Raw genomic sequence first — 24,075 nt, 5'->3', positions numbered from 1 at the left:
GTCTGCCGATCGAACCGTAAATAATCGGGGAAAATCAAGAGCCAAGTTTAGCTTCTCTTCGGATTTTGAGCACCTACAGTCTTCTCGTAGTTAGGCTCCCGAGACTGTCATCAGCTCTCTCTCTCCCTGCCCGGTGCCCTTTCCACGTTTTATGGGACTCGATTAAAAGACCGGATACAAGAGTATCGTATAAACTAAATGAACACTTGCCGATGCTCCGGCAGCAGTAAAATTTTTCGTCAAGCTGGAACGGGCTGAATCTCGAGCGCCATCTTGCACGGGCTAACGGAAAATGATCCTCCTTTGATCCCTGCTGACTCAAGACCGACGTATATTGCGATACGGTGGATCCGCTCGCCGTAAAAAGTAACTGGAACCCTTCGTACCCTTTCGAGACCCTGATTGGCCAGGGTTACACAGAGTTGTTTCGGATCAGTCAATCGTAAAGTGTTCATCGATACGATTTATCGCCGGCCCGGCAACGACCTCGATACGTCGCCTTTTTATTTTCTCAGCCGCGACGCACTTTGACAGACAAATCCGGAGACAATAATTACAAAACAGTGAAAAAGTAAAAATCCCGCCGCCCGTGTACTTCTACGAGACACGCCCGTTTTTCGGGTTTCCGGTTTTTCATTTTTCACGACCACAATATTCAACCGAAAAATCGGAAAAAATTTTCCAGCATTCACCTCGGTTGCAGCTATGTTTCGTATTTTTCACTGAATTTTTGCTCGCAATTACATGGGGGAAACAGACTAAAAACCGATATTTGGATTTTTCCCTGTAACTCCCCCCCCCCCCGGTCGAGGCAGGGGGTTGCAACTGGGCAGAAAATATTTCCCGTTGATGCGCTATCGAATGACGTACCGGTGATTCCATTCAGTTTATTGGATGGTGTAAGTTTCGGACCGTTTCAATTTTTGGAGCAGTTTCAATTTCGGGATCGCTCGAAATTTTTGAAACCACCCGGGGTTTCGGGTTACCGGGGACGGTGTGCATCGCGTCGCATCATCGTCAAGCCATCCATCTTGAAAGACGAAAACCAGCGCCCTCCTCCGGACGATGCAGCCTCTCTTCAGGCGTCTTATCGCAAGGGCTATCTCGAGCTAGCGTTATCCCAACGGTGATCCGAAAGATTCTGCAAAATTTCGCAGAACTGTTCACCTGTTCGAACTGCCGCCAACGATTTCGAACGAATCACAAGATTCGACGGGGCTGTGTAAAATTTTAATTTCGTTCGAAGCTTACAACAAAAATTGGAAGATTTCGAGCAGAGCCTCAAAATGATTTTTGTCCGGCCAGATTGGCGATCCGTCACGGCTACGTCTCGTCGATCCATCATCTTGTCTCGATCCCTCCGAGACGGGATTTCCATGGAATCGATCAGCGGCATCCTTTTGTATGCCAGTGTGCGCGAACTCTAAGCTAACCTAGCCCCGGCCTGATACCGTTGTAATTGAATATTCTTCGTCGTAAAACGAATCGTAAGTTCCACCGTGGCACGTTGCATGTTCAAAGATCGCTTGGTAGTTTCGTGGCTTGGTAGCGGTTAGTCTCCTCCTCGTGCACGAGCTGGTCATGCTCCTACTGGTGGTCCGAGCAACTTGTCAGGCAAGGCGAATTGTCGTCAAGAGCATTCCGTGTGTTTACCTTGCAATTAATGCGAGTCGCGCGAATCCTTGAGCAAATAGCAGCCGCCGGCCCCCTTAGGGTCTCTGCCGTGCCGGCCAGCTAGACGGACGGAAACTCATCGGATCGCCTTGCAGTTCGGACGTGAAATTGGTTTGTCAACCGAGTGAACCCTTCTCGTGTGTGATCCTCGGGATTCCCGACATCTGGCCAGACGATCGTGAGACAATTCCGTGCGGCTCGTCGAGCACGTAAAACGCTCCGCAAGATTCCAAAGGAAGGGCCGGAAAAATGAGAGACAGCCTCTACTAGCTGGACCCTGACCCTTCGTCCAGCCCTACGGAACGCGCACACTGGCTCTCGAATCTTCTTTCGACCCACCGCAATTAGTGACCTAAAGTCAGTCAATTTTCACTCGGACCGAGCATAATCCTGAATCAGTTAGGTCCCAGTGACGACCAGTCGACAACTTCAGAGAGGCGGGTAACCAATTTTGACCCACATCATCCCGAGTCACTGTGGAACGTGCTAGATCATTTCCAAGTAGCCCATAAAATGTCCTAGAACATTAAGGAACACGTGTTCTAAAACAATCGTGCAGGAGGGTACATTCAGGACCCCTAAGATTCAATTTACTGAGGACTCGCCTCGACCACTCCGAGCCACTGAGCAACGCTTCACTGGTCCAAGATGAACTCGAACTACCCACGAAACCAAGGACCCAGCCCAAGGATGTGTCCCGAGCATTGAAAGATGAGAGCACGGTCCAGGAAGTGCTCCAGAGAGTGAGCAAGAAGTCTATGATCCATACGTTCATGCGAAGTAAATAATACACAAGCTCCGAGGGGTCCGGAGGTTGGTTTGACCGGATGTTGGGGGGATGATGCTGCCTCCTGTATATCCGGTGAATATATGAAACTCTACTCCCTTCCCGTCTTCTTCCGACTGCCCGTCTCCTCCGCGCTGATGTAGTTTGGGATTTTTACGGAATTCCTGTTTCTTGGACTATTTTTCGCGGGCCACGTTTCCTTTACTCTCCTGATGGGTAGGTGTATATTTGGCGTGATCCCGCTCTTCAGGTTTTTCGAGGTCAATTGAGATGAGGAGGTTCTACGAGCTTTTACAGCGTTGCAACGATCATTTGTGGCTGTGTTGATTGCTGAGAGTGCTCTAGAAATGGAGAAGGGTAACTATGAATGCTCTAATTTGGGTCACTCTAACTTGGACCTCCCCGATTTAGGACCTCCCTAAATTGGGATATCCCTAAATTGGGACCTCCCTAAATTGGGTTATACCTATACTGGGATATCCCTAAATTAGGACCTCCCTAAATTAGGACCTCCCTAAATTAGGAGCTCCTTAAATTGGGACCTTTCCTAATTGGGACCTCCCTAAATGGGAAGCCCCCTAAATTGGGACCTCCCCTGAATGGGAAGCCCCCTAAATTCGGACCTCCCCTAAATGGGAAGCCCCCTAAATTGGGACCTCCCCTAAATGAGAAGCCCCCTAAATTGGGACCTCCCCTAAATGGGAAGCCCCCTAAATTGGGACATCCCCTGAATGGGAAGCCCCCTAAATTCGGACCTCCCCTAAATGGGAAGCCCCCTAAATTGGGACCTCCCCTAAATGAGAAGCCCCCTAAATTGGGACCTCCCCTAAATGGAAAGCCCATCAGTTTCGACCTCCCCTAACTTGGATATCCCCGAACTCGGACTTCTCCTAGCTTGGATCCCACGTGATCCAAGATTTGTATTCAGGATCAGGGTAGGTCTCCTCCTTCTAAGACGATCATTTACCATCATATCCTCGCAGAGAGCTACTTAAACCCCCTTAGTAGACAGGGCATCCTTTTCCTCAGCGTTAGCGGTCCGTTCAAAAATTGATAAACTCAAAATACCAGCGAGATAAGAATAGCTTTAAGGACGTGCTCGTCAGTGAAGCAAATGCTAGCGCAGAATTTTGACCCGGCGTAAACACGCTTCAAAGGGAGCATGCATCCCCTTCTGGCTCCTCCTTTCGCTGATCCACATGGCTTTCTTTTCTTACGTAAACGCAGGGAGATCGGGACATGATCCTGCGGGACTCTTTGATCTGCCATTCTGTCTCTCCGGTGGATGACGTTGCTACCATTTTCCCTCGTGTGCCGGGGGTTATGAATTATCCTCCCTCGTATTTTCTTCGCTGAAAGGTCGAACGAGTGAGCCCCGGCGTTCAGACAGATTGAACGACGCGACGGGATAATATGCAACCAGCGCCGGGGGAAGGATGTTTCTGTTAAATTGTGCCGGTTTCGCTGGATAAATTGAGAGGCAGCAGCGCCTTCTCCACAGGAGAGACGACCGTCTCTGGTATTTTTCTCGTTCGTTTCTCGCCAGAAGGGACTGGATTGGATTCGGACTATGAATCGAATCGCGAGGTTCTTTCTTCCCGGTTCTTGTTTATCTGTCCTCTTTGAAAAACGCCCCAGGGCTCCCAGGCGAACTTGAGAATTAAATTTTAACTTTTGCGGTCGTGATTTTCATAGTCCCGGTCCAAGAATTAAATATATTAGACGTCGGGGAATTTAATTCACTGGCATATTATATTCAGCACCGCCCACTACCAGCTCTGTCTACTTCTGACTCCGCCCACTATGTGGGCCAGGTTGACCGACTAGAATTGAGACTGACAGTAACCACGCCCACCGGCAGACCCGCCCACAATCAGTCCCGCCCACTATTAGCACCGCCCACAATTAGTCCCGCCCAGTGTTTACCGACAACACTCACACTGTTCTATCCTGCCTACGACAAATGTTAATTTCTCTTTTTTCTTTTTCGTTGCAGAGGGGTAGCGACGAGCTTCTGTCGCAGAGCGGAGCAGTTAGCAATGGTGCTGCAATGAGTCCTCAACCACATCACGCGGCCGACAACAACAATGACGCCAAGAAGGTAAGTTTCGGACATCGATCTTATTAACATAATCGACGACAACATATTCTCACAAAAGCAATATTCGAGAATTTTTTTTTAAATAGAATCCAGCGAGCTCGAGTTGTGTTTCTACCCCGCCAGATTATTTTGTAATGGACGTCCCGTTTCGAAAGTTCTTCCCGGGTCTTGAATTTCAAAGTCTTTCGTGGATAATCCACTCGATCGATAACGCAGTTAGCTTTATTGAAATCGGAGCACGCGCGGGGTCCTTTTGTCCGGGCGTGTCATATTATTTTACGGCGGGGCTGTTCGTCGTTTCGACGATGGCGGCCATTTTTCATGACGATGAACAGTCGACAACGAAAACCCGTGGCCGAACAATAAGCCAACGGAGATCCGGACGTGTTGACCCGGCCAGAAGTGCGTCCATTGAAATAGGACCGGTCTGTTTTTCGCCGGGCACAGCTTCTCTCTCTCTCTCTCCCTCTCTGTCCCCGAGAGAGGGAAGCCGAGCTGGCTGTACACGTCCTCTGACCTACTCGATCTTCCGCGATCGCCGAAAAAACCGGTCAAACGGACGCGCAGGAGCCGCGGCACGATCAAAGCGTTATCCGGTCACGTCTGAAAAGTGATTCGATCGGCCTGCACACCGTCACGCCGTTCCTCCGCGCTTCCTGTTAATTGGCCGCTTCGTACGACTGTGCCACGGATAATCGATCCTCCAACCCCCGCCGGTACTAAAGCTTTCATCTGTTCGTCTAATGGTTTCGCACGAATAGAACCGAATCCCAACGATCGAATTTTCCTACCGACCCACTAAATCAGTTCCTTTGGTTCCGCGAATTTTTTAATCACGGTGGTGTCCGCGCCGGACAAAATCATTCCTCGGTCTACAAATCAGTCCACACTACATCATTTTTCTGTGGACGGAAAATCAAATTTAAGGGACGGGACAACCCCCTGAGTACTACTAGCTTCAGAACTGCACCCCCTCGTAAGAATTATTCGTGTGGAGAATTTTTAATGTTAGGTCAACTGTGATGTTTGAGTGTGTTTATTTATTCTTCATTTGTTCTGATGCTTCCTCGAGCTCCTGGAATTTTTTCCAGAATTTTCGGTAGACTGTGCATTATTTAATAACTGGCAGAAGGTCGAGAGCATTTATCATTTGATCAAAGTCAGGGGGTAGCCGTAAAAAATGTCTTACATTGGTTATTCTATTTTTGAACCGGCGTGTCGTCTCTAAGCAGACGATATTTTTGTCCCACGGTGCGCAGTAATTAATGACAGTCTGCCGCAGCCGCTGGGCGAGATTAATCTTTTAAACACCTGTTGTTCATCAGGAATAAAGAGTCCTGACAGGAATATGGTAAAAGGTTGAACCCCGCGCGGCGAGGAATATTAATTAGTCGCGGTACCTGTCGGCGTCCCACGTGGTGGCCAGCAAAAAATAAAAAAAATAAATCGACGGGTATCGCGTACCGATTTCAGAGGCCCGACCTAGATTTTTTCGCAGATACTTCTTTCGACGGAGCTCGTTTCGAAGACAAATGCGTCGTCCGGCAAAACGGGATTCGTCGTCGTCAGTCAGCCGTCCGGGAATTTTTTCGCAGCAGAAATATTTATTATTGTCAGTCAGGCGAGTGACGTAGTAGCCGTTCGTCGATGGAAGGGAACGATTACGGAAAAAATGTCGGAAGTTTCGGCCGGCCGGCGATAGATGCAGCTGTGCGATCGTAAGCCGCGTATATGATGCACGCCTCCGGTTGCACCGGGTGCATCAAAACTCGTAGCCGGCCTCGTTAATCATTCCCCAGTGCTAGATGGGAAAAAGAATGGGACTCGTAAGTCGCCTGACTCGATTTTTCCTCGCAACGCGTGTCCCTTGTTGTGCCATCCTTCAACATTTGTTTGTTAACAAGCTTCAGTTATTTTTAACTCGGTCACTGCATCAGTAAACTCTCTCTTCCAGTGGTTGTAACATTTATTTCAAAACAATTGTCAAATCATGCTCACTGTGAGCTCCGCCCACTGTTAGCCCTGCCCACTGTTGGCTCCGCCCATAGAGCTGAGGTGAAGTCGTAAAAACGTGGATACATCGCCCAGATCTCTTGATTGACTGGAAATTGGATTGACGCAATCCTCTGTTAGAACCACCTACTATCAGCACCGTCCAGTATTAGCTCCGCCTACTATTAGCTCCGCCCACTTTTGACGCTAGCCATTATGTAGCTGGGTAGACTAAGTAAAATTGAGACAGATATAAATCCTGCCCTCTGTCAGACTCGTCTACTATTAGCTCCGCCCACTGTTATCCACGCCTACTTTATCTCCGCCCAGTATTAGCTCCGCCTACTATTAGCTCTGCCCACTTTTGACTCTGGCCATTATGTAGCCGGATAAGTAAAATTGAGACTGATATAAATCCTGCCCTCTGTCACACTCGTCTAGTATTAGCTCCGCCCACTGTTAACCACGCCTACTTTATCTCCGCCCATGGAATAATGTGAAACGTGAAATTATTCCGTACACCTCCACATCCAGCGTGTCTGGCACCGTTCAAAAAATCTGTTAATGGTCATTAGAATTTTATCACTATCGTTTACCATGAAAAGCAGTGAGCGTCAGTGTCCGTGGCCCGATTCGCGCCGCCCAGCACTCGAGTCTGACAAAAGAGGAGCATTGAAATCGCATTACAAAGGGTCGAAAATGTCACCGGCAAGACAATACAGCATGAGAAAGGAATTCGAGTCGCGGGGCGAAATTTCGCAGTTTCTGGCAACGAAACTAACGATTTTCACCGGGTTTAACGGCGACCTAATGTCGCGGTGGGCGGGGCGGGAGGAGCCGGGAGGCCGAACGCGTCTCAAATTTCAAACCCGCGAGGCCGCCTCACGGTATTGCGCTTTTTTTCCCGCGGTCCGTCGGAAAGTGGAGCGTGTACGTTTTCAAAGTAAAAGCTGAGAACGCTGCGAGACGGCTTTGTTACCGAATCCCCCGTCTGTCTGTCCGTCGTCGTTCGGACGCGCGCGCACGCTTGCGCTGCGCGGCTCCGCATTAACGAGTCCGCGACGATTCCGCGCTCGTCACGCATTATGCGACACTTTGTTTCACGTCAAAGTCCCTCGGGGACTGCGCCAATGTATTGTTGCTGCGACTCGCAGCGTTAATTGCTCTGCGGTCTCGGAAACAAGTTTTCGGCTTAGCCTACAATTTTTTAATTATTTCGATTGCGCGTTCCAGAATGTTTCCAATGCACACACGCGTGGAGCTTGACATTGTTTGTGACTCTCAGCGTCAGTAACTACCCAGAACAAAAGTTTAGCTCACCAAAGTTATTTTGATGATTACAGTGACTCCTCGATATATGTCAACCAGACGGGTCTTGTCAGCGTCTTGTATCGTCCAGGAGACGAGCTGTGTTATGTTTACACTCCTCGAAGACTCTCATGCTTCGTGGTCTCTCACGGGGTATAATTCCAGAGGGTGGTGGGGATAATTCCGCGACGTTTATCTTCCAAGCCTAGGCGACGTATATAGAGACATCACTGTAGTAAAAGTGTAACAAGTCTTTCGAGAATTTTTTAAATGCACGAAGACCGACGGTGCAAAAGATGAGAAAGAGAGAGAGAGATCGCGAAAGTGTTGGGGGATCTCGCGCGGAGAAAACGAAGCGGGAGAAAGTGTTTCGCTGGACACCTTTTGATCGCGACGGTAAAACCGAGCCGCCGAGCGGAAGAAGCCTATCGAGAATCGCAGCTCCGACGAACTCCGATGAAATCTCCGGGAAACCCTGAAAAATAGGATTTACTAAACTCGATGGAGGCGGAGCGGGAGGGGGAGGGGGCAAATGGAATAAGTGGAAAGTTTCTGATCCCCGCGGAAGAAATTGCTCGAACGAACGAGATTATTTTCGGGCTCGTTGAGGGATCTGGTTGCTCCTTTGACGGGTATCGTGCTCTCATCGTTGCGAGACCGGTCGTGGATGCGTCGTTGTCGTCGATCGGAGGAGAAAACTTTTCCCTCTTTCGTCTCTCCCGCCCACCGAACGTTATTGTTTCTCGGCGGAGAATTTTTCGAACGAGACGTCACGAGAGTCCAGAAACGCGTATCGTGTTCCCCGGAATCCCCCTGTTCCCAGAAACGTAATCGGTGGATATTCCCAAGGACGTCGGAATGAACGGAAAGAAAGGGAAGAGACACTTCCGAGCCTTCGTCGTTCCTCGCTCCGAGCTTTTCGACGAGGGACGTTGAAGGGACCAGGGGGGTAGGGGTAGGGGGGTAGGACACGGTGTGTCCTATGGATGTTACTGTAAAGGAACATTTCAGCTCGCAGAAGCGTCCATTCGTCGCATCTTCCAGGTTGAATAAAGCTTCCAGAGGGTGGGTAAGATCCACCAGCACCGTCGTATTTCCGTTGGCCGTGCCTTCGGGGCCCTTTTCCTCTCGATATCAGCCGGCCTGGATTCGCTTGAAGGTTTGTTCTCCTCCTTGGAAAATCTCTGAGGACCAACCACCCTCTTCCGCTCGGAATATCCTATGAATTGACGACGACTCCAGTCCCTTGGCTGCCTTTCGGTCTCCCAAACGTCAGAACGATATGAGAACCGTCGACCGATCCGCTAACTGAGACGATTGTTCGCGAATAAGTACCTCGTTTTTCCCTGAAAATGTCCAAGTCCTTTGTCTTAATTTTTGTAATATCTATACTCTGCCTCGGAGAGTGTTCATCTCCGCTCTGAGCCATTTCAAAAGCAGCACTGTCAATTACTTAGTTTGTTAATTACATGTGGTTTATTCATTACTGCGAGTTATTAAATCAACGTTCATATTAATTTACAAGTCCTACAGCTTTTCGATCAATCAATGGAACAGTTGTTTGTGCAATTCCATTGACATTTCAATGGCTACGCGATCAGCCTTCGCTTAATTAGACTAGCCACGCCTACTGTTAACTCCGCCCACGGTTAAGTCCTCTCATTGTTAACCCCGACATAGTGGAGAAAATTAGGTATCATAACGAGCTGAGAAATTCGAATATTTCATTTTGCGATTAATTTTTAGGTAACTCCGCCCACTGTAAGCACCTCCCACTGTTAGCCCCGCCCTCTGGTACCGGCTCCGCCCACATCACGGGAACAAAATTGTAATACTGACAATTCAACCGGGTCCGTGTCCTTAATTATCCACTTTTTTCGTTGAAAATAGTACCCCAGGGAGATTCGCTTCTGACGAACCCCGGACATTGAAACTTTCCGAAAATTCCGTTAGATAATTACATTCTTTAGGCCGGAACGACACACGGGCTAGGGATTTAATAATACGGCCGCAATGGCGTTGGTTATTTTGCTGGATTTAATTAGAGAGGATCATGGTAACGAGCGGTGAAACGTGCGTGCGCGTAAAATGTGTATTGTTTTAATAAAATAGACGTGCCCGTGTGGCGGTTGCGTTACACTCGCATGTAAACTGAATCCGTCCATTCATACGAATTTTTTTCCGCGTCCCGTACATAATGCTAGACGAATGTGAAATCCGTATTGACACGCGAGCCCGCGGAAATTAATTATTCGTCAAAAGATTTTCTGGTTCATTGCTCGGTATTGTTCCGACTCTTCATCCCCATTGTTCACGGGGAAAGAGTATATCGCGCGGCCACGGAAAACAACGGCGACGTGTGGACGGATTTCGCTCGACGAGAGCACAGGAACCGAAAGATAATATTTGCCTTGTAGCAGGAACGTCTCGAACGGGGTCCGAAAGATGAAACTCAGCGGAAAAGTACCGTGTCAAACATCTTGATTGTCTGAAACGAGCCTCGGACCCTTCGCCACGTACAGGCACGGGCCGGGAGAGATCAAAAGAGGAAAAGAATGAGCTCGAGGAAACTGGTGTCCAATAATTGACTCGGCCGTGGCACTTTTAAGGGTACCTTAACGTTCATCCGGGCTTCCGTTTGCTAGCACGGCGTGTGCGCGAGCGCGCCACGCCACACACGGATAAGTGACGCAACACGGTCCGCTCCGTGCCGTGGATAATGGGACGGAACCAAGCAGAAAATGGCACATCAAAAAGAAACTGGGACAAAGGAGAGAACCCGGTTGTCCATCTAATGAAACAAAGTGCCAAACAGCACTCAGTGTATTAGCGACCGCACCGGTGGCGTCTCAATGTTGATCGATCCACCTTCGTCGCCGAAGGCACCTTTCACACATCGTCTAATTACTGTAATTGCCCTTAAATGGATTTCCGAGAGAGCCGTGCTTTATATCTTGTATTTTCAGCTTGAAGAGCGGCTTACGTTCATTACATTAACGGTAATTCGATATCCGAGTTTCTGTGTCGGATATACCCCGGGATGAGGAAATCGGACCCTGATCGTCTCCCCTAATTTGTATCACGATAAACACTTTTTCTCCTACCACCCCCCCACCCCTCCCCTCCGACACTGCGCCGTCCAACCGGGATTATTGAAGTTCGAAAACTGCAGCGTCTGATCAATTCACAATGCACAGGTTTTAATTCCCGGCTTTAAAGTGTGACCGTTAATCAGTTTAAAGTAAAAGGGGCGGCAGCGGGGATTGAATTAAAAGTCCCGATTAAAAGGGAGCGCCTCGAGCTAGCCCCGGAAATATTAAGCTCGCGTAACTCGATTCACTTTCGGCCCCGGAGTTTCCTCCCACGAATTATTCCGCGAATAAATACGAGACCCGGCCGCGACGATGTTGAACAAACCGGCGGAGCCTGTAGCTTCGACGTCCACGCGGCTCTTAATTAATTTAAACATATTTTTCATTCAATTTTTAATCGGGAAGCCCCGTCGCACTGATTTTACTCCGTTTCTAGTTATTAAATGCGTTTTATCTTTCGCGCGTTGCTGTTGCCTATAATACTTCCGCAGCGTTTCTGTACACTTTATGCGATGACCACGCCTTTCTTTCGCAGCTGGAGGCGAGCCACGCCTATTAGAATTCATAACGGGGATTCGATACGCCCATAGGGTCATGTAGAAGAGGAAAGTCACGCCCATTTCGACACAGAGCGGGGTAAACCACGCCCAGTGTGACGATTCGTGGGCGGATGCCACGCCTAGCATTGTTCATAGTTGGGATCAACCACGTGCTTCTTTATTGGCGGTGGGGTAGTGGCACGCCCATTATTTCCAATGGTAGGAGGAAACTACGCCTATTAGAATTCATAACGGGTATTGGATACGCCCATAGGGTCATGTAGTAGAGGAAAGGCACGCCCATTAGGACACAGGGTGGGGAAATCCACGCTTAGGGCGACCGAAGTCACGCCCAGTGTGACGATTCGTGGGAGCATGCCACGCCTAGTATTATTCATAGTGGGGATGAACCACGTGCTTCTTTATTCGCGGTGGGCATGTGACACGCCCATTGTTTCCAACTGTAGGGGGAAACCACGCCTAGTGTGGCCTTCAGTGGGGACGTAACCGTTTTAACCACGCCCTGTTTAGCTATAAGTGGGGATAGACCACACCCACTAATTTCTGGTGGCGACACGCTATAGTTAATAGTGAGGAGTTTTACTTCGTGTGCTTTATAAATTAATTGAAATATGAATGTTTGTGAGTCGATCCTGCTCAGGTCTCGTAATTTCTTGCAAGCTGAAAGGTTTAAATCCCCGGACGGGATATTGCAGTAATTATGTTCCTTGGGACACAGCGTAAGTAGATTATACACGACTCGATCCCGGAGGTTTAAGTCGATCAGAGCCGGTGAATGGTCTTTTGGAGGGCTTCTGATTGGGAAAGATCAGAGAGACGCCCATCCGTTCTCAAAGGCGGCGTGGTTAACCTATTTTCTCGATCACGGCTGACGGAAGGCTGCGGCAACAGCAAGCGCAACGAAAGTGACTCTTTCTTCGTATCCGACTCTTCTTTCCAAGCAACCCAATTTTGACGAACCTGATTTTCTCGCGTCAGCGTACGGTTGATATCAAATTAGTAGATCCTCAAATTCCTAAGCCCCTAAATTAGTACATACCCAAATTCCCAGGCCCCAAATTAGTAGATCCCTAAATTCCTAGGCCCCCAAATTCCTAGGCCTCCAAATTAGTAGATCCCCAAATTCCTAGACCCCAAATTAGTACATACCCAAATTCCCAGGCCCCAAATTAGTAGATCCCTAAATTCCTAGGCCCCCAAATTCCTAGGCCTCCAAATTAGTAGATCCCCAAATTCCTAGACTCCAAATTAGTACATACCCAAATTCCCAGGCCCCAAATTAGTAGATCCCTAAATTCCTAGGCCTCCAAATTAGTAGATCCCCAAATTCCTAGACTCCAAATTAGTACATACCCAAATTCCTAGGCCCCAAATGAGTAGATCCCTAAATTCCTAGGCCCCCTAATTCCTAGGCCTCCAAATTAGTAGATCCCCAAATTCTTAGGCTCCCAAATTAGTAGATCCCCAAATTCCTAGACCCCAAATTAGTACATACCGAAATTCCCAGGCGCCAAATTAGTAGATCCCCAAATTCCTACGCCTCCAAATTGCTGGATCCCCTAATTGCAAAGCCCCCAAGACCCCAGGTCCCCAAATTCATGGATGCGTAAATTCTTGGACACGGTGACCGAGGCGGATCATGAAATTTCCGAGCGATTGTTTTCGCGTCCGGGGATGGAATTTCTATATTAGAAAATACGCGGCACCGACCAATCACCTATGAAGACTTCTAAAACCTGACCGAAACTTCTGCCGGGGCGTGTCTGACATATTTCGCGCTGGAATGTTTCTCTCTGAATACGCTGAAATGCGCGGCACGATTTTCGGATGCCAGCCGTCTCTCGTATGGGTAATCCCCTGATTTCTCGATTTCCCGAGGTTCCCAGACCTCTTTTCATCGCAGACACCGCACCGCCGTGCCGCGCCGGCTCCCGTTGAATTCCTTGTCCGCTTTTTAATTACTTAATTAACTGTCCGTGAATTATTCACCCGCTGAACATTAGCTGAAACTGAATTAAGAAATAATCCCCCCGGAGGCCATCGGCTCTCCATTCCACCACTGTCATGTCCGCCGTTACATTTTTCACCGAATCGGTTTCCAGTTGATCTGAAAAATTCAGTGATATAGATGAGAACGGATATGTTCCGTTGGTAAATTAGAAATTGCTGTGCGCCGGATAGAAAGACATTTTGGCTGGAAAATCTGATCCCCGAGCGACAGAGAGAGAGAGAGAGAAAGAAAGAGGTACGGAGAATCTCAGTATTCTTCGGGAAATGTTCTCCTTTCGTTCTCTCAAAGAGATTCTCGAGCAACGCCCGGCGCATCGATAGATCGAGTCCGTTCCGTGGAAACGGCCTTTATTGACAATTAAGGTACTTCGAGCAGAAGAATTCATTCCTTTTCGAAAAAGGGACCAGGAATTTCCGTTCCGATCATCGGGACGGACGTGTTTCCACGGGACGGCCCTCCCTAAGTACTCCCGGCGCTCTTCCGGTGTTCTTCTTTTCATTTTTCTCGTGGCCCCCCGGTTCAATATAGAGCTCTTCGCGAGCACGCCCACACAATCCTGCGCTCTCTCTCTCTCTCTCTCTCTCTCTCTCTCTCTCTCTCTCTCGCTCTCTCGCAGGGAAGGGTTGAAATTTGGTCGGTGCGGCTGGCCACGCACAAAAGAATCAAAGCGTAGAAAGGTAATGGTACCGGCCGGGTCAGCGGCCAGTAATATTCCGGGGTGGACTCTGCTTTCGGTTCGAGTGGTCCTCACAAAGCTGCCGTTTAGATAAATTGCTCCCACCTGTGCCACGCCGGGGCTGGTCTCGACGAAATCCGCCCGGGCACGCTCTCGTCCCTTCGGTTAATCTCTTCCTTTGTTTCTCTCTCTCTCTCTCTCTCTCTCTCTCTCTCTCTCTCTCTCTCTCTCTCTCTCTCTCTCTCTCTTCCCCCCCCTTTCCCCCCTCATTTTTCGAATCGTCGTTTATCGAGTTATTGTTTGCGGAACGCGCGGATATGAAATCCGCTAAAGTCGTCAGGAGTTAAGCTAGGAACACGGACAATCGGTGGTTCGTTCGGCATCCCGTGGAAATTTGAACCCGAACGAATTGGGGATAATAAAACTGCAGTATTCACGGGGCTAGAGAGCCTGGAATGTCAGCGGTCTAGGGACCTAGGTACGGGGAACGTTTCCCGGTTGAAGTCCTAAGAAATTTGGGGATTTCATAATTTAGGGGATTAACAGGCGTGAACCGGATACTCGTGAATTTCTAGAGCATTGAAGGCGTGAGGATGTGGAGCTATAGGCGGCTAAATTGAGTATGGAGGAATCTAGGGACATGGTCGTCTAGGGATTCGAGAGTTTATGGGTTGACAAGTTCGGGGACTTCAGAAATGGGATGTCTGAGGACATGCGGATCTATCAACTCGAGAAGTTTAGTACCCATGGGCTAAAAGATTGGATGGGAACTAGAGAATTTGGGGATTTAGGGGATTGGGAGTCTTCGGACCCAGGAATTTAGAGATCTAGTGATTTGGGGGACGGGCTTAGGGACTTGGAAATATGGGGGTCTCGGGGTTCAGGAACTTGGGAATATAGAGATCTGGGGATTTGGGGGCTTTGCAATTTGGGGATCCAGCAATTTGGAGACCTAGGAATTTGGGGATCCAGCAATTTGGAGACCTAGGAATTTGGGGATCCATTAATTTGGGGGCCTAGGAATTTGGGGGTCTACTAATTTGGGGATGTACTAATTTGGGGCCTAGGAATTTGGGGATCTACTAATTTGGGAGCCTAATAATTTGGGGATCTCCTAATTTGGAGGCCTAGGAATTTGGGGTCCTAGGAATTTGGGGTCCTAGGAATTTGGGGATCTACTAATTTGGAGCCTAGGACTTTGAGAATCTACTAATTTGGAGGCCTAGGAATTTGGGGGCCTAGGAATTTGAGGATCTACTAATTTGGAGGCCTAGGAATCTAGGGTCTAGTAATTGGAGGCTTAGTAATTTGGGGACCTGGGGATTTTTGGAGCCCTGGGGCTAGTAACTTACAGTTCCCAGAGACATACTGACCCAGACACTTGGAGACTCAGAAGATAGTGGGCCAGTGGGCCTAGGGATTTAGTCACCACGTTGTCCCCCAACCTAGAGATTTTTCCCAGACCATCAAGTATCCAGGTCAGACGCCGTTCCCACTGGCCAGACCGTCGATTGCTCGACAACAAAATGGGAAGTTCAATCAATTATCAGGATGTCGGGTATCAATCCACTTAACTCGCATCCCATCGCGAAAACGGCATCGAATAAACGGCCGCTTCAATTGTGTTTCCTCTTAAGGAAACCATTGGCTGGTGCATGGGGTTCCCAGAGCGAAATCAGTTAGGATTGAAAGTGCGCGGCCGGGAACGCGTTTAATTCGCAAGATCGAGGATCGTACGGATAAGGAGGCGCGCAAAGGAAAGCGGAATTAGCGGATAGGGGATAGCTCACTGTCTGCTCCCGTATGCAGGCAACGGAGGAGGGAAATTAGCGCGGGGCCGAAATACTTCACCTGTCAGCGTAGGAGCCGCGCGCGGGATTAGACAAATGCCGATCGATTTCTTCTTTTTTTTTTTCTTTTTTCGTTCGCCACGGTTAAATGAAAATCTCCTCGGTCAAACTTCCGGGGGATGTTGATGGACGCCTCGTTTCGCTGTCCATTAATCCTTATCGGATTTTCTTGGCTGATTTGAGCCCCGCGAATCGGGACTCCTCCTCCCGTTGGCCGTCAGTCTTCGTTCGCGATCGAAGACACGCGAATTCGGCTTCCGTTTCCGCTTTATTTTTAACCCCGCCGAGAAGTTAGTACTTTCCACGTCGATTTTACTTTGTGCATCTGCTTCCGGAGCTGTCGACGACCGTTGACAATGTTTCATAACGTTTGCCAATGTTGGATTCAGTTGTTGGTCATTCGAGGGGATTATTCTTTGGAGAAATGCAACTATGGATGTTGATAACGCGAGAGAGGGGTTTGGGGATGATAAATCAAACGGATGCGAGATTAGGGCAGCGGGGTGGGGGTGGCGGCTGACTGCTACAAAGCAGCACGAGACAGGTAACATGATTCCCATTGAGATTCGGAGCTGCTGGCACCGAGCCAGACCAGCCTCTTTCTCCGCACTTTCTCTCCTGGTCTCTCCTGGAGCACGTTTTCTCTTGTAATCTGACCATAACTTACCCTCTTCCCTCCTCGCCTTTTTGTTTCTTTGGATTTCATTACATTTGTTGCTGGTACTTGTTAGCGACCATTGAGAATCAGGGGAGAACTGCGGTACGGGCCTAGCTGGAATTATGTGGCCAGGTACAGTTGCTTGCAAAAATTTACCTGCATATTTCTGTCTCTTGACGTTTCAAGGACGAATTTTTAGAGGACTGATTTTTTTGATAGAGCTAGAGACGGAAAGTGTTTATCGATTAATTTATTCATTGGTCGAGATCGAAGATACTCTGACATAAAATATTAACGAGAAAATTGGGTTTTTCTACTATTCTTTGCACGTTAATTTATTTATGCAAATGAAAATCACTAGAGACACTGGAAATAAAAATCAAACGGACAGTGGTTTTTGCCATTCCGTGTACATTAATTTATTTATTAGTCGAGGCTGGAGATATTGTGGAATTTAAGATCCGACAGAAAAAGGTTTTTGACTATTTTGCCAACATTAATTTATGCAAGCTTGCCGAAAGTCCGGGAATAAAAATGGAAAAATGGTCAATATTGAAGAAATTCTCGACTTAAAAATCGAAACGAAATTCAAAGTCTGATTAAATTTCATTGCTAGACTAATCAAGCTTCGTGAAATGTATAGAAGTTGTTCTTAAAATATCGTGAGATAATGTTCGAAATTTGGCGAGTATGCGAGACGGTTTGTGAGCGTGTGAAATGCCACGGTGTTTAGCGTCCTTCCGCGGTTATTAAGCGTTAATTAGTTGGCCGCATGTGTGACTTGAATCGCAGTTGGCGTCGATGTTGATTCGAGCCGCGTCTAAGTTACACCGCCGCGGGCTAGTTAATTAATATTAAATTACACTTTAATTAATTTCCGTAGGTAACCGACGACGCCGAAACGATTCGCTGTCCCCCGGAATCGATACGCCGAAATGCTCTGCGATACGTTAAACCCTTCGAGCTAAATTTTATAGAATATAATCGTGACGTGATACGATATTAATCAACGGCGAGGGGGGTAGGGGGGGGGGGAGTTGCGACGAATGACGTAATCTGTATTAATAAACAGAAACGCAACCATAACAACGAATACCAAATTATTAATCACCGGCCCCCGGCAAACATTTCTACTATTATTACCGACCATTAATTAATTACTGTTATGATTATTTTTACCTAGCGGCGAGAGTCACATTCGAACACTGCGCCAATGAGACTTTTTGGAGAAATTGGTAGCGATTGCAACGTTATTTCCAGTGTAATTAATTATTCCAGGAGTCATGCAATATTAACGCAAATAGAGCCAAAATTGTCATTTCGATTCGCGAAAGTATAATTAATAATCAACTGCAAAATGTTTCAAGATTTAGGACAAAGGAAAATTGAATTACGTATTATTACCGTTGTTATTGTTAGAGACATTGCCGAGGAATGATTGTGACATTATTCCAGTTAAGGTCGGCGCAAGTGAATTAATTACAACGAAAAGCATTCAACATTAACGCAAATGGGACTGCGAAATATTGCTCATTTTAATAAAAATATTATTGTTAACATTTGGGCAACGTGATTACAGAGGCTGTAATGTTTCAGTCTGAAAACGGGATGGTAAATTTTATATTATTGCAGCATTCCGTAACAAACGAAATTCTCTGATTTGGTATTAATACAAATTGGCTCTGGAATATTGTTCATACGAACAAAAGTATCGTGCTTTATATTTGGGCAATGTTACTGCAGTGGAAAATTGCACATGTTGTGAATCTAGAGTACCCATTATTATCAACAGGATATTCACAGAATCAGAATGCATTAATTTAATATTACCACAAATGGTACAATATGTTATATAACGTGGATGGTTTCCAAAAATTGTGGTTCAATAGACGCTACATTTTCTACAATTCGCTACAATTAACGGAACGGATTAATTTGATAATACCACAAATGGCACCCAAGGCATCGCCCGTTTTAATCAAAATACAGTATTTAACGAACACCACGCTGACGGGGGGTGTTAATAAAAATTGTTTACATAGAAATCAGTAAATCTTCACTCGGCAACACATTTTCTACAATTCGCTACAATCAACGGAATGGATTAATTTGATAATACCACAAATGGCACCCAAGGCATCGCCCGTTTTAATCAAAATACAATATTTAACGAACACCGCGCTGACGGGGGGTGGTAATAAAAATTGTCTACATAGAAATCAGTAAATCTTCACTCGGCAACATCTGAACGAAATCATCGATTGATCAGGGGGGCCAGGGTCTGCAGGAGGTCTGGCAAATTAGAAACGGTAACTCGAGCGCGTCGAGAGTGGCTGGCGCGCGGCTCTGGTTCTCCGTCGTCGTAGCGAAATGTCAAAAGCACCGGCGGGTTTACATCGATCCCTTGGTCGCCCGGTTAATGCAGGCTTATATTTACCGGCGAATCCAAACACACAACCGGAAGTTTCGACGGTCTCTCGTCGTCGTCGTCGTCGTCGATCGAAATATCTTCGCGGGTGTTCGCGCACGGTGTGTGCCGTTGAAACTCGATCCTCGAGTTTCCAGGGGTTGGGGGTTGGGGGTGGGGGCCAATACTCGCCGGCTTGTGGAAATATTTGACGTTAAGAAACCTGCCGGTTGGGGGGGGGGGGGTGGGAAGGAAGATTAACGGGCTCGCCTCGGAGTTTCCGGGGACGGATGGCCAATTAATAAACGAGCGAGAAGGGGTGGTGGTGGGTGGGAAACAATGAGTGCGAACGGGGGCGTTGTGGAAACGAGGCGGAACCGAAACTTGTTCGTCGTTTATTTTGGTGGCGTCACCCGGAAACTTATTGCGGACCGTTCCGAGTCTGTTACCTTGAATTCTCGAGCGATTAAGACTCTCGGGGGCGGACTTGCGGAATTTTTCCGCGAGAAACCGAAATTTGCGAGCAGGGAACACGCAACCGGGAACCGCAACGATAAAAAGCTATTGGCGGTTGTAAAGTGGCCGGAACTGTGGGCCGGCTTGTAAAAAGATTGGCCGACGTGTGTGTACACTGCGCGCACGCGCGCCCGCCGCAGAACTTTCTGCCGGGGCATCGCCGCTGCCGCGATGTAAAAATAAGGAAAACGACTGCCCGTTAAAAACCGACCACCGGGAATAAATAAAGTCCCGGCCGGCGCAAACTTCACCGCTACCTTTGGTTCCGTGCTCGCGAGCAAACAAAAGTCGAGGAAACAGAGGTCTCGTGTCCGGAGAATATAGAGGCGCGGGTGCGGCGAGGCAGGAACTAGGCATCTAGGGACTTGGGGACCTTGGTTGTGGAGAATTTATGACTTAGGGACTTTGAAAATTAAACGTTGGGACCTAGAGACTTGGTGATCTAGAGACTGACTCTAGGTTTCAGTTTGATCTAGGGACTCTGGAATCTAGGATTAGGGATCCCTATCTAGGGATCTAGGACTTTTTCACTGGAGTCCAGAAGCTTAAGGATTTGGTGATGCAGGACCTGGGAATCTAGGTATTTCCAGGGGTTCAGGACCTAAAAGCCTAGCACTCGAAGCACCTCGGGACCTGATAGCCTAGGACCTAAAGCACCTAGGGAAATAAAGCCTCGAGAATCCCCAGGACCTATCGACATGGAGAGAAGTAGTATAATGTCAGAAATGAAGTGTCTAGGGAGTAGAACCTCTGAGAAGCCCCGAACATATACAGAAGTCCAGAAATTGAAGAATCTAGGGACTCGGAAGCCCCGGTACAACAGGAAGTTCAGAACTTCCGAATTTAGGGACTCCAGGGACGGAGAAGCCCAAGATCATAACCTCTAAGTGCCTGAGAAATTCATGGGGATTCGGTGGTGGGAGGTTTGCAGCGCGTTTCACATTGCTTCGTGGAGTCCGTGAAACAAACGATCGTCGGGCACTCGCTGGAAGTACAATTTATGAAAATGCACGCGGTGGGAGATGTAACATCGGAAGTTGGACGGTATTACACGGACGAAGGATTATCCTGGTTTATACCGGTTTCGGTCTAGTCATTGACGTAGACGCGCGCGCACCGCTGTGCTGTTCAAGTGTCGTAGATCGCGCGAGGCCGGAGCCTCCCGTAATCCCCGCAACACGAATAACGCAGTCGAGATTAATTGAGCGTCTGGCACCGGCCGGGATTTTAATAGTAGACGTAGGTGGGTAGAACGTTGTTTACAGTAAATAGTATCGCTAAGTTTTGCGTTGCTACCCGCGGCGCGGCGTATCGGGTAACAGGTACTCGGGGAGCTTGAACGTTCCGGCGGACGGGAGCTGTGCTAAGTGTTGGATATTACTGACGGGGATTGCGTTCAACTCCGGCTCCCGGAAAATAGTAAATCCATTACTGAGTGGCCAGTGCAAGTTTCACCCTCCCTAGAATCCATAAGAAAATTAAATAACTCTAAATATCTCCCCATCAAGTACGTAAACTTAATGCCATATCCTAAATCCCTAGATGCTTCGAGGTCCTCTAAGTCCCTAGATCCCTCGAGGTCCTAAGTACCTAGATGCTTTGAGGTCCTAAGTCCTTAGATATCTCGGGGTCCTAAGTCCCTAGATGCTTTGAGGTCCTAAGACCCTAGATTTCTAGGGCTTCCGGTCCTAAGCCCCTAGATAATGTGAGGTCCTAAGTCCCTAGATACCTCGAGGTCCTAAGTCCCTAGATGCCTCGAGGTCCTAAGTCCCTAGATACCTCGAGGTCCTAAGTCCCTAGATGCTTTGAGGTCCTATGTCCCTAGATGCTTTGAGGTCCTAAGTCCCTAGATTTCTAGGGCCTCCGGTCCTAAATCCCTGCACCCCTATGGACCTGGGTCCTAAACTTCTAGGCTCTCGGGTGCTAAAACCACAGACGTTTAGGGCTCCAGGTGCCAAGTCCGAAAATTCCGAAAAATCGAACTTTGTATTGAACATGATAACGAAAGGGGTCGCACGAAATTCAGTAGTATAAGTCAATGACGAGTCAGACCTTCGATAATTAAATACGCAGATACGTTCTTGTTACACAAAATGATTCTGTTAAAATACAATATATGTATTATTTATTTTGTGTGTAAAATACCAGGGGATTCCAATGGGGGTGCAGCGAAATGGCCGAGATCATTGTCCCCTCTGCCATATATTGTTTGTCATCGAGTTGTTGCGTAAGCGGGCTGGGGGGCGTTCGTCAGCGGTGTAGTCGCGGGTCCATGGAAGTCATATTAAACGTATTAAATGCCGTGAATAAATATCAATTTGATTGATCGCTATCGGGACCGTTTTCCCTCCGTCGTTACCTTTTCTCCCTCGGCCCCGAAGCCGCCGCGTCCGCGTTCGTTCCTGCTCGTCTCTCTATACATAGTCCAGGACCCGGGCGTTAACGTTTCCTGGCGTTGATTTATGGTTGTTACTTCGAGCGATTCCCCGTGTCATCGAGTCGTCGACGCCGCCGTCGAACGGCGTCGTCGAGGGAAAGGGGGCCTCGCGTCGTCGTCTATGCCTGACCGTTCGGTGTTTTCGATCGTATTAGCAGCGCGGGGGCCACAATCGCCGAAGAAAAATTATCTTCGTGGGAGATCTTGTAAATCGCGCGGCGTCCGCCATCAATCTTGCCCCTACCCCGATCGTAATTTGGTTCCGCGAGTAAATCTATGGGCATTCCGAGAGCCTCGTTCTCCTCGTTGCAGCCCTGACACCGTCCCGGCAAACACGTACACGCCTCGAGGCCGTTGAGAGATCGAACGGAAAACGAGAACACCCCCATCCCCACCCCCTCCGGTCGTCTCCGGGGTGGTTCTAAAAATCTCCCGAAGTAAATCCCCAGGCCTGGCCAAGGGAACTCTCTCCTCTTTTCCGCTGGTTTTCGTAGGTCGCTGTCGTTCGTCGGAGATAACAGCGACGCAATTAATCATGCCTCGGGCTCTGCAAGCTGGCCCCCACACCGTGTCCAAATACGTTATGAACGTAGCGTATACGCCATTGTATCGCGGCCTTGCACGCGCTACCAGACGCTACTGGACACAACACGGCTACCGAGGGTGGAAGGGGAAGCCGGGCTAGGGGTGCACGGTTCATCAATAACCGGTATTTCCACCCCTTCCTGTCCGCCCTGCGATTCTACATCCTTTCCATAAAACTAGCAAGACTGCATTCGGCCCACCCCCACCCCCTCCCCCCTGTATACGCTTGCCAGGCAATTTATTAACCCAGAGCCGATCGCCTTTTCCAACTGGCACCCTTTCGTTAACTGCTTCGCCGTCGAATTTATTATGCCCCTGTCAACGCGTTTACCTCGCTGACGATGCATCCAGTCAGGGGAATCGTTCGCCTAACTGGTGCATTGCTGGATTCTTCTAACATTGGTACACCTAATATACCTGACTTGGACTATCCATATTTTGGACCTCCCTGACCTGGGTAGGCCTAACCTGGACCCACCTAACTCAGATTTGGACCCTCTTATCCTAGAATCCCCATATCTAGGACCTATCTAGTCCAGCCACATCATGGTCTTGCGTAACCCTAAATTAAGAGTATTTGTTATTGAGCCATTGTTGGTAGGATGATCACACGATAATTGAGTTCGGAATAAAAAATTATACTTATCGTTGCCGAGCCTGGTGACAGAGTACAGGACCCGGGCAGCCAACAGCAAAGTGTTTTTCGTTCCATTTTCCATCGCCTCTTTGTACACAAAATAAAAGTTGCCGATGCCGCATTGTTCGGAGTTTTTCCGTTGTTATCGGACGAATTGTTTTCACCTTTTCATGTCCGTTCACCAGGTGGTTTTTTTTTTCGGGAACAATGAAACGATACGAAAAATGAGTCTCGGTTGAAGGCAACCATGTGCTCGAGCCTCATTCGTTCGAGATTCTCATTGGATACAACCGTTTCGCGAAACACGTGCGAACGATATCTGTGTTTGTACGTTGCAACTGAAATGTACAATTAATTTCAATCGGTATCGCTCACTTCAAACTGATTCCGTTGGAAAACTAATCTGCAGATGATCCCGATCAGAGGAACTGACGAGAACCAGACGCTCGCTTATTTTGCCGAGATGATCACGGACAGTCGAGATCGACGTGCATAAATCTGTTGGTGCCTTCGACGCGAAAATCCGCGGCTGATAAGCGCGCGTCAAGGATTTGACAGTGACAGAACCTCTGCATGCGCTGCATCAGGTCCAAATTTCATGTCTCGCTCGAACTCTCGCCGCGTTTTCCCCATTCGAGGGAATGTTGCCTGTCTCTCAATTAAGCTCGGAATTTGCACAAGGAAAATTGCTCGAGGATGCATCGAAACTTCTGCTGTTAATGGAACCAGTCGTAAAACTCCCAAAAATAGCCCCATCCCTTCACGTATGTTGTTGACAGAAACT

The 24,075-nt window shown here is 48.2% G+C and overlaps 1 protein-coding gene across 8 annotated transcripts in view; it reads left to right on the top strand.

Annotated features, from left to right (window-relative positions):
• Positions 1 to 24,075, top strand: part of Heph (polypyrimidine tract-binding protein 1 heph) — a 427,542-nt gene that overhangs the window by 298,226 nt on the left and 105,241 nt on the right. For all 8 annotated transcript variants that reach the window (XM_076796830.1, XM_076796827.1, XM_076796824.1 and 5 more), the window contains one exon: positions 4,458 to 4,562. In XM_076796830.1, coding sequence (XP_076652945.1) covers positions 4,512 to 4,562 — 51 coding nt within the window. In that variant the 5' untranslated portion in view covers positions 4,458 to 4,511. The remainder of the gene's footprint in view (positions 1 to 4,457; positions 4,563 to 24,075) is intronic.

The sequence above is a fragment of the Halictus rubicundus genome, chromosome 11 (assembly GCF_050948215.1).
Source record: "Halictus rubicundus isolate RS-2024b chromosome 11, iyHalRubi1_principal, whole genome shotgun sequence".
NCBI classification, from domain to species: Eukaryota; Metazoa; Arthropoda; class Insecta; order Hymenoptera; family Halictidae; genus Halictus; species Halictus rubicundus.
This window is presented reverse-complemented; position numbering and strand designations above follow the sequence as displayed.